The following is an 11755-nucleotide window of genomic DNA, read 5'->3' as shown; positions in this document are numbered from 1 at the left end:
CCTCTAGTAATATATTTACTGAGAAAAATGGTGACGTGTTCGATACTTATTTTACCCGCTGTATAATAGCAGCTGCAATCTGGCACGATAAGCTCTATGTTTTATATTTAATTAACATATGATCAGATTAGTCTAATAATCGAAAAAAATAATCGGTGATTAATCGACTATAAAAATAATCGTTTGTGGCAGTTCTACTCCAGAACAATAAAAATTGAGCTAAATCACCAAATTTCCACAATTTATCTATCATTTTGAAGCTTTTGAACTTCAAAATAACTCAATGTTAAAAAATGTGACTCGGTTTGCCAACGTGGCTCACAAATACTTCTAAAAATGGAAATGTACAGAAAATAAATGAAAAAGAGCCAAAAAAAAAACCTCTGAAAGTCTAACGTAATATTTATTTTTAGGAGTAAATCTGGCTCCACGGAAGCAACAAAGAAACTGTACCTGCCTTGTTTTAGCTCCAAACAAGGCAAAACAAACCGAACCTCGGCCCCCCACTGTTCCCCTCAACGCTGCCGGCCTCCTTCGGCCCGGTCCGGCTCCTTGCGCAGCGCCGCCCGGTCAAACAGTGTGCTTCGTTTAAGGATTAGCTGGCTAAATTAGATTATCTAATGGCATCTTAATGGATTGCTGATCCATTTCCTGCACAATGGCGACATGCGAGTCCAGCAGCTTTTTTAATTTGGAGGCTGGCAACGGAGAGGCACGACGGAGCGCTCCGTCTAAAGGGCGGGGAGGATGAAAGAAGAAATCCACCGGATTCCATCTCTACTTGAAATAATCCATCGAAAAGAAAGAACCATAACAGAATTACCATCCTGTCCTCGTAATAAAATAAACATTTAGCTGCTTTATTTGTCCTCTTTACTGTTCGGCTACAAGAGGTGGAAAAAGACCTGAAACTGCTGCAGGAGGCACTTCTCTCTGCTACCTCTGCCCACCTATTAGGAGGCCTGTTGAAGGGGGTTTCTGCTGTGTGCATTCGTGTTTATAACTTTAGCGAGTGCAGAACGACCTGTACACACATTCCCACTCTCGCACACTCACACCAACACACACACGGATACTCTACATATCCAGGGAAAAGAAGGCAAACAGGAAAAGGCTTAGCTCAGCTTGCTCGCTCTGCCGTGCTAAAACAGTTCAGTTTTTTTTCCCCTACCCCAAAGAGAGGGACAGAACTACAGTACAGGACCATACAGAATCAGGGTGGTGGGTTTGAGCGCAGGGACGGGGGCTGATCTGTACCTTTAACTTATTAGWGCGAAGCATAAAGTCAAACAAAAACTAAGCTTGTTTAAACACCAAGAGTAAATGATCCTCCCGTGGCTACAAATAAGACCTTAAATGAATTTTCTGATCCCAGGATTTGTTTTTATGTTCGGAAACATTTTAGTTCYGAGTCCAAGAGGAAAGCCAGGTTGTTTTAAAAAGAGGTTCTGGGGAAAGGGTCTGAACAAATAGTTTCTCATTTGTTGTGGATTTTAAGTATCGGGACACAGTAGGAATAATCTGGTTTAACCTCAAGTGACTAAAATAGCAGCTCTGATGGCAGAGATAACCCCTTCTGTCTGACTTTATCTGACTCTCAGGTGGTTGTGGAGGAATTTGACCAACACTTCGATTACAACATTACTTCATCATATCAAGGTTTTTAGATGTTTGTGCACAGCTCACTAAAGCTCTCTAAAGACATCAGATCTCACTGACGGGATTGAGGGACGGTCWTTTTTGTGGGCTTCCRGAGAGCCGCCTGTGTCTCCTCGCTATCTCCTCCATGCACAATAGTTATCCAATCTCCTTCTCTGAGTTTTTTGACCATCTTTATAAGTTTTATTTAACAATCTTTATGTTTTCTTTGACCGTCTTTACAGTTTTTATTTGACCATCTTCACAAGTTATATTTGACAGTATAAGTTTTATTTGACCATTGTTATGAGTTTTATTGGACTATCTTTACAAGTTTATTTGACTATAAGTTTTATTTGACCATCTTTACAAGTTTTATTTACTATACATTTTATTTGACCATCTTTACAAGTTTTATTTACTATACATTTTATTTGACTATCGTTACAAGTTTTACTTGACCATCTTTACACGTTTTACTTTTACCATTGTTATAAGTTTTATTTGACCATATTTATATGTTCTAAAAGTTCATGATCGACTCAATGACCATCCAGCTCCCATGGCTGCAAAGTAAGCTCAAATCACCACCCCTCCACCCCCGTGCTTGACAGTTATAATATTGACAGTTATTGTACTGTGTCTCGTTCCTGTCCCCCAACCCAGCCGGTCGAGGCAGATGGCCGCCTGTCCCGAGCCTGGTTCTGCTGGAGGTTTCTTCCTGATTAGCAGGGAGTTTATCCTCTCCACCGTTTGCTCAGGATGGGAGACTGTGATGAAGTGATTCAACACAATCTGCTGGTTTCTTCTTTAAATTGTTCTTTTTTCATGTACAGTGCCCTGAGACAACATATGTTGTGACTTGGTGCTATATAAATAAACTGAATTGAATTGTTAAAAGAGGATAATCTGCTAAAAACAGAATGTTTATTTTGAGCATTCAAATGTTTCTATTTGCGCTCCAAATAAACAGAAATTCAAGTAAACATATTGACTTAATGTGGGCAAAGTGCTCAGTTCGAGTGGCCCAATCCATCATTCCTCTACCACCGTGTTTTTCTGCTACAATACTGATAATTATTATGAATTAATAAGAGTATCTGACGGAATAACAAGGCAATGTGAAACTGGCAGCAGGTTTATAGTAATATAGTTTATATATACAGTATATAAAATATAATATAGTTTACATTTTAGTGTTTTAACTGTTTTTATCTTTGTTTTAAATCTTTAATTGTTCTTTGATTTTCCATGCACAGCACTTTGTTGCAGCTGTGGTTGATGTAAAGTGCTTTATACATTAAGTAGTAGAAAGAGGAGTAGTAAAACGTAGCTGACGTGAACCCCAGTTAAATGTTTAAGTTTGTTTTGTCCGTTTGTTTATCGGTTTCATCAAAGACGAACTGTTTCTACAAGCTGAGGTTCCTTAAAAAGTTATTTACAATTGATATATTACAGAAATTCACTTCAAGGAGTATAAACTATAGTTTTAAGAAACCAAGTGATTTTTTTTATTTAACATTTATCATAAAATTTTCAAAAAATGCGTAGATTTTCTAATTCCACCTTCAACCATTTCATTTTAAGGGGGAAAAAGAAAGAAAGAAAAAAAAAACCAGTCATAAATATGACAAAAGAGAAAAATCATAAAAAAGGAGCCACAACTCTGGGTCAAAATATCACATTTTGAAGTCAAAATATAACAAAATAACACAAACAAATCACACATAATGCAATGTCATGAATGTGAAGGGTAGAAGTGTGCACATATGTGAGAGAGATATAAAGACGGCATGAAAGAACGAAAAGGTTACCTTTGCCAAGTAATCCCCAAAGTGTCGTCAGTGGCACTGGGGCCATAATGCCTGCCGTTTTGAGTCACGCTCCAGTCACACTTCCTCAGCTGTCAATTGAAACCTAGCAGTCAGATCACTGGGCCAAGACAACTTCCACTTCAGATTACACTACAACTCAACACTGTATAACACACATGCATGCAGATGAGTCAAAAAAGCAGCAGAAAGAAATCAAAAAGAAACTCCAAAAATGAGCCTGAAATTTTGGGAAGCTCATTAGAAAATGACAAAAAATAAATAAAACAAAAAACATGCAGGTGCAAAGTTAATGGTAGCAGCTAACCTGGAAGTTAAACAAAAAYACAAACAAATTAATGCAGTTAGTTGGTTACAAGGTGTGAGTGGGATGGAGGGGGGAGGGTGTGTGTGTTACACTGTCACCTGCGAGTGAAGCCATGCAGCAGCAGCACCGCTTCACTCTCAGATTCAGGGACAGGAGTGCGCATGCCCTCCAGCATGCAGACTTTATTTTTTCATTAGCTAACTGTGTTTTATCGATCTGGGGTCACAGTACAATGAAGTTAAAGCACTCACGCACACACACACACACACGCACACACAGAGACACTCACACTAACCCCCTTCTTCCTGCATTTCAAAACACACATACAGATAACAAATTACTGCAACAACAACACACACACACAGACACAAGACGACGTGTCTCCTTTGCATGCATTATGCGAGCGCACGTGTCGGCAATCCAGCTGAAAGCTATCCCTGCCAATACCAACGTAACCTTGCCCCGTGGTCAACGCATTCATTTAGTAATGCATCTGTGGGGGAAGGAAAAAAAAAAACTGCAGCGTAGGCACTCTGCGAGAGGCGGCGGCGATGGCCGGCGTTCCTGCAGAGGCTCTTAAGAGAGATTTAATCAGATATACGCTGAATATTCAAAGCCATTTTGCAGCGGTCAAGAAATGCGTTTAATTTCTTTTTTCTTTTTTATCCGAGCACCTGGAGGGAGTCGGCGGGGTTTTCTTGCTTAAGCTGTACTTAAATTCAGGAAGGTTGTTTCGAGCAGCTAGCGGATAAAATTCAGCAGCTGATGTTGAGTAAAGCTGAATTAGGAAATAATTTGTTGTGTTTCGGGTGTGTTCATGGAAGCCTGGGAGCGTAAAACTCCGCCGCCGTCGAGGCCGTTCCCGCACTTTTACCAAAAAATAAATAAATAAATAAGTAAAAAGCTCGGAGAGAAATGTGCGGGCCGAGCCAGACGCTCGGTGGCACGGCTCCTCGAGGGGCTCGCCATCTGTCCAGCTGGCACCGACACATCAGAGTGGCGCTGGGGGGCAGCAGCAGCAGCGGGGAAGACAAAAAAAGGAAAAAAAGAAAAAAAAAGAAAAAAGAAAAACTAAAATAAAGCTTGGGAATAGAGCTTGGGAAACGTTAGCAAACAGATGCGGGCAGATTGTGGATTAGGATCCTTCCTTAGATAATACCAAATGACATCTGATCACGGAGCTTTCCCTGAGGAATGCTTCACGGCGGCGTTCCCTCGAGGGGTTAACCAAGGCGAGGGATGAATGGGGGGGGAGCGAAGAGTGTGTGTGTGGGGGGGTTTTCACACGTTCACTGCCCAGATCGTACAGCAGGTGTGGGAGCGTGTGGTGCTGTTGTTTTGTTTATGTTTTCCCCACTCTGTCTGTGCTTTAGCTTAAAACAGAAAAAACTTTACCGACCAATCATCATTTATTAAAGAAATAAAACAYGAACATATTAGACATGAAGCTATCAGAGCTGTTTGTTTGTGATGGATCAACTTCTAAGTCCTGGGAATAAAAATAATAATAATAACAATGATAAAAGCTCCGACACAATAAACAGAGCAGATGAGGACGGTGACGGAGGGGTTTTCAGGAAGTGTTTAGTTTTTAGGACTTGGCTTCGACCCTCCTCTGCGCTCGGCGAGGCCAGAAACCCCGGGGCCGTTAAATCAGAGCGAGGAAAACAAAACCGACCGGGACAAACAGACGCAAAACGAATCAGCGAGAGGGACACTCTGAGTTTCTTCAGCTGACACAAAAAGTTAGTTATGGAGATACAGCTCAGTGTTTATATGTTATAAATCTATTTTCTCCTGTAGCTAAAGGTATGATGTTTTTAATAAAACCATAACATCCGTTTACAAACAGATTTCTCTTATAAAGGATTTATTTACGCTTCATGTTCAAGGCTTTAATTTGAGTCGTGTTTATGTTTTGTTTGTTTCTCTGCTTTCTTTTTTTTTGGTCTCAGTTTTAAAGTTATTAAACCGCTCCTTAAAACTGTTGGTTGTTAAATGAGCGTCAACGTCTGGCTCAGGATGTGATTACGTTTGGAAAGGGAGGCAGTCACTTTTCTGGTGATTTCACAAGACCGTCCAGAAACTTTGGGGAAATTTGGGGGAATTCATATGAATTAAATGGAAACTGGGAATAATTTAAACAAACTGTATTGTAAGTTTGACCCAAAATTTATAAACAAAAACAATTTTTAATTAAATTTTTAGTTAAGACCATGAAAGTTTATATTTTAACCTGTTATATTTGAAAATTCCTGATAAAGGCCAGTATTATTACCCCCAAATATTTCCTTATTAGTTCCAAATAATTTCTAACAGAAAGTTTCCAACTTTGAAAATTACAGTAATTTTGCATTTCCTGGACATTTTTTTTCCTTCCATAACTAAAAAAATAAAAGGTTGATAACTTCCTGTTCCTGTCAAACACTTTCCAACAGTAATTATGCTGAGTCAGGCTTGATTTTTAGTAATCTTTTCCTGTTGAATCAATAAATCAAAATCWATAATATACAGACTAATTTCACACCTGGACACACACATACAAAATATGCAGAAATGTGTCATTTCTCAGTGAACTGCCCATTGATTTTGTGATAAAGTTAATATTAAATATAATTAAAATAAATGGTACAACTTCCCAATATGAGACCCTTCATTAAGGATTTATTAATTATTTATATAAGTTTATTTAATGCTTATAGTAACAATATAAAAAAAGTAATTCATGAATTTGTAAACCCCTTATGAAGCGTCAATAAAATAATTAATAAACACCGTTTCTACATATTTAGCAGGTTTTATACTTGGCAGAATCAAGTGCTAAAGTTTTATTCATTTCTTCATATATAGGATTTTAACTAAAACAATTTCAGAAAGTTACCTGCAAGTGAACACAATGAATATTTGTAGAGATTAACAACGATAAATTATATGAATATGTGCATCTAAGTGAATGATAATAATTAAGTAATGATCTTATTTCCCTCTGAGATCAATAAAGTATTTTTGAATTGAATAAAATAACACTTAGTCTTACCAAATAGTGAGCCTTAAAAGTTTTGTAATGTATGTTATGCTTTATAAGTTGTTTACAATCTCATATATAACCAGATTATAAGGCTTCAATAAAACCTTTATTCCAGAACGCCTACTGTGAAGTGATACCAACTAAATAAAACATAATCTATTAAATTAAATCATTACATAATAGCAGATTGAGTAGGTTAAATCTTTCATTAAATAATTTGTTATAATAATGATAAAAATAATAAATATTATTCCTACTAAACCTAACAGTGACCCTGTAAAGTGAGAAACTTGTTGGTGACCTCTGATGTAATCTTTATAAGTTGTCAATTAATGAATCAGTGTKGCTTCATTAAGCTTATTTACTACAAATTATTAAGTGTTTATTAATTCTTTATAAGTAAAATCTGATTGTAAAGCATCTCCAAACTGTGTCTAAGACGACCTCCGTTTATGTGATCGTTTATTCAGGACCTAAAGTCATCGCTGCTGTATTTCTTCAGAGAATATTTATACATCCGGACGAAAAATCTGGAGCCGAGYGGCTTTATTGCCGCTGAGAAACCGACTGCTGGACCAAACTCAGCGGCAACTTTCAGGCTGCTGCTTTGTGCTCCGCTAAAAGACGCTAGCACGGCTGCTAGGAAAGAAAAAAAAAAAAAAAGAAGTGAAAGACAAACTGTGCGACTTCAGCCAAGTGAATCCTCCTCCTCCTCCCTGTGGAATCACAGCATCCCAAAACTGACAAACTAAACAACCTCCCTCATCTTTCCTTTTTCGTTTACTACTTATTATCAAAACAAAAACTAAATTTGTGARAAAGACAGGAAGAAGAAGGGGGGAAACACAGAGAGTGAGAAAGGAGTTCCGTGATTCTAACTAAACATTAAAGCTGAGGAGAAAAGCCGGCGATCATTATGGAGGTGCGTGCAGATGCATTCAATTAGTTGTGGTTGGAAAAGCCTTGGCCTCAGACCAGCGCTTTCAGTAAGATGTGGAAGAGGACACACACACACACACACACGCACGCACGCACACACACACCACCTCTGAGGACGTCCTATAGCAGGACGCCGCCTTTTCTCGTTAAATAAAGGAGTGTTCTGACGACGAGTTTATGTGATAAGTTTAGTTTTTGAAGGAAACAAAGGAGCTCTAAATAAAACCACACCCATCTTTGAGCTGTGGCAACAGGGACAGTAACCCTTCACCTTTACGCGTCTTTAAAACGAGGACAAAAAAACGAAGCTTTTTTTTTTTTTCCATCTAAACTCAACTACACTCACTCACAAACAAGTTCACAAGTTTCTACAAACGACAATAAGATCAGCAGGACTCAGTTCGTTAAGCTTTCCTTATCTTCTAAGGCGTTCAAAACCAAATTAAATCGATAAAATAAAGTGTTTCAGAGGGGGTGGGGGGTATTTTACACGTCTCAGTCAAAAGAAGAAGTGTGGGACAGAAAATGATAAGAATAATATGAGCAGGTGACTCRAATGTTGAAATGAGGAGGAAAGAAACCTCACCTGTTGCTGGTGGAGAAAGGCGGGATCTCTGGTGCTCAGGCCTACGAAACGATTGGCTGTCGGGGTGCCAGGACTTGAGTAGGCTGGGTAAACGAGTCATTAAAAAACAAACAAACAAAAAAACATGATTTCATTACAATCAGCTCCAAAAGCACAGAAATAATCAGTCTGAATGATGAATTTAAAATCATTAACCAACTCCATGAACAGGTATATAAAACGTACATGTGGAGTCCCACAAGGCTTCATTTTAGGCCCACTGTAATTCTTCATATTTTCAATAAATTTTAATCACTTATTTTTTTAACTAATTAATTAAATGCCCATCTATAACAGATTACATCATCCAAGATGGTTGCCACAGCTTTAGCAAATACAAAACACCTAAAGTTTACCCATTTTTACCAATACTGAGCTAAAATTTGATGTGGTAGTRGCAAAACGTCACAACCAATACATCATCTGATCACATAGATTAAACTTTGGAATTAACTTTCTGTTAGCAAAATATCTTATAAATCACTGAATGAACTTCAACATGCATCTACAACTGATGATAGTAGCCACAGCTAATCAATCAAAGTAAACAAAAATGGTGATAATTCTGTATTTTACAGACTGAGTGAAACTTTTGGCACCAAAAACATATTTTTATTTGTGTTAGGGACCTTTTTAAAAAAATAAAATCATGCTTAAAATGAATATGATGTCAAATAATGCCACATTTACACGCACTTTACTGTTTTCTGCTATCATTAGGAGTTTGATTTCCTGTTTTTCTACTTTAATTATTTTTTGACTGCTCATATCCTCAGTTATATGATTTACATTGTTTCTCTGAACAAATAAACAGAAAAGTCAAACAGAGAAAGTTGGATTRTTGTACGTTTGTGGTCTTTTGCTTTATGTTTGTTTATTTTTCTGGTTCCAACATCACCAGTAAAGTTTTCCCCATCTTGAAATTCACCTGGAAACAATTTTGTAGCTCTTTGTGCAGCTGTTAAAACACATCTTGTGCTTGAGCTACAGCAGACATAGGCATTCATTTTTTTTTGTTTTTTTAAAGGAATAAACAATAAGGTGACCCTCATCAGTACGAAGGCTTAATTTTGCCTCGTATTGCAGCCAGCTGATGGATAAAACACACAAAGTCCTTTATATGTCACATTTACACGCTACACAAAATAAAAACAAAACACAGGACATGTATGTGTTTGCTGCTGCAGAGCTGCGACAGGAAGTGGTGTGTGCAGTGGATGGCTCACCTTCAGATGTGGTGATGGGCTTGGTGTCGGGCATGGAGAGCGTGACGGGTCGCACGGCGCCATGGTGYGGGGATGGAGCCAGAACTGGGGTGAAGTGGCCTGGGACCTTTCCAACCCCTTGACCACTGCTGTTGGGCTGCAGAAACCAGGTAGAAAAAAAAAGAGTTAAAGCTGCGGTCGGTGCTTCGTTTTGGTCACTGTGGTAACTGCACAATTGTGTCTGTCACTCCCTGACAGGACAGAACTGCTGTCTACAAATTAAGCCTTAAAATCATTAACTGTGTGAAAACTACAAGTCGACTGGAAGGGTTTTATGTGAGATTTGATGAGTTTAAGAGAAATTTCTGAGCTCAGATACAATGGGAGTCAATGGAGGTGCAGGTGTGAACTTTAAAGAATTTGAGAGACAAAAATTAAAAGAAAAAAAAGGCTGTTTGGATGTATAAACTATAAAAAACCTATTAAAATTCGCAAAAATGTGACCCAACACATCGAAATGAGGATTAACTCCAAAAGTGGAATGTGAAGATATAGTGTTTAGATTTAAATGTTTGCAAAAATTGCATTTTGTCTAAATAAAATGAATTAATGCCTTATCAATGTATCATTTGAATAAACTCTCTGAAATATAATCCTAAAAATTTTTTTTTCGAGGCATTTTTTTGAGCAGTAACAACAAAAAACCTGATTTTAAGGAAAAACGCATTAAATTTTTGAATTTTTCTGTGAGCTAGCAATGTTTTTGTTTCTTTCCAACTGGGAAATCTTAATATACAAATACTATTTGAGGTTTCCTCTTTATATTAACACGAGAAGTTACTCAATAAATTTACATAAAATTAGGATTCAGACCAAATAATAATACATTATCGTAACCATCAAGACAAATTAAGTCATATCTCAGGATAAGCTGATGATATCAGGATGATCCAGGTATCAAAAGCATTTAAAGCCAGGAATATGAAAATGTAATTAGGTCATTTTGACCAAATTTGACTTAATCCTCATTTTGATATGATGGTGTCACAAATGTCAGCAAGTTCAGACTACTTGAAAGCTAAAACATGAGWTTCATCACTCTCAAAGTTGAGCAATCTGTAGCAAAATATTTAAAAAATCATAAAACTTTAACAGGAATCCATTAAAGATATCAAAATGACACTTCAGCCACTTGATGTCGAACTGTCCATGACCTCAATGTTTGCTCGAGCTACAGAGCTGGATTTTATTTCCTATTTGCTAAAGTTAAAAGGTATGTTTTACAGGTTTTAACAAATAAAAACTGAAAAGACAAACGAGTTGTACCCTTAACAAATTTTTTCCTTTTACAGAACAAGACGTTAAAACGTTCCCTCTTCGTTTAGTTGATCCAGAGTCATTTCGTTGGACCAGAACCCGTCGCCTCACAAGAGGACCGGCTCTGTTCGCTCACTTTGTGTTTACAAGCTTCTTGGCCAGATTTCAACAAACCGAAGGCGAGAGCGACACACGTTCACAAGTTGGATCTAAACACGATGTCGTTCCTTTTTTTTTTTTTTAAACTAACTGCTCTGACGATATGAAAGCGAACAAACAAAAGGCAGCTGAAGCCCCTCGCCGTCGGAAGGTTTGAGCACTTTCAGCCGCTGTCTTGTCACAGTTATTACTAATTCTCAGGGGGGCGGCCCCCGTGAGCAACAATGGACCCTCAGTCGCCGACAATGGATTTCCTACATGATTCCACACAATGATTTTAATGGTGCTCATAAATGGAGTTTAGGAGGACGCGGGCGTGAAAAGCCAGGGAGAGCCGTGGAGTGACCTTTTACAATGGTGTGAATGCGCCGCTATAGAGACGATATATATATATGTGTGTGTGTGTGTGTGTCTGTGTGTGTGTGTGAGAAATAAAGGGAAGCAAGTGGGAGCTACTCTTTGAGACGGCTGGAGACTGTCTGGGCCGTTCATCTCAGGGCCGCCCCGAGTTCAAAACTCAAACAGGGCTTTCTGCAGAAGAATCGTGTCGGCAGGGTTCCCCCCGCGCTGAATAGAATGTTTAATTAGAGTGTAATATAATCTGCGTTAAAGCAAGCATAAAACATTCTGGCACTCGTCCATGGGATTATAAGCGCTGTGTTATTTGCAGAACCACAGCACCCCCACCCCCCCACCCCCTCTACT

The 11755-nt window shown here is 38.3% G+C and overlaps 1 protein-coding gene across 1 annotated transcript in view; it reads right to left on the bottom strand.

Annotated features, from left to right (window-relative positions):
• LOC106514879 (nuclear factor 1 B-type) overlaps positions 1 to 11755 on the bottom strand; it is a gene marked incomplete at its 5' end in the record, with an annotated part of 32766 nt that overhangs the window by 6105 nt on the left and 14906 nt on the right. The window contains 3 exon segments of the mRNA XM_014004404.1: positions 3453 to 3541; positions 8331 to 8413; positions 9596 to 9731. Of these exon segments, the coding sequence (XP_013859858.1) occupies positions 3453 to 3541; positions 8331 to 8413; positions 9596 to 9731 (308 nt within the window).

The sequence above is a fragment of the Austrofundulus limnaeus genome, unplaced genomic scaffold (assembly GCF_001266775.1).
Source record: "Austrofundulus limnaeus strain Quisiro unplaced genomic scaffold, Austrofundulus_limnaeus-1.0 Scaffold23, whole genome shotgun sequence".
NCBI classification, from domain to species: domain Eukaryota; kingdom Metazoa; phylum Chordata; class Actinopteri; order Cyprinodontiformes; family Rivulidae; genus Austrofundulus; species Austrofundulus limnaeus.
Note: the sequence above shows the minus strand (reverse complement) of the source record. Positions and strands in the feature narration are given on the sequence as shown.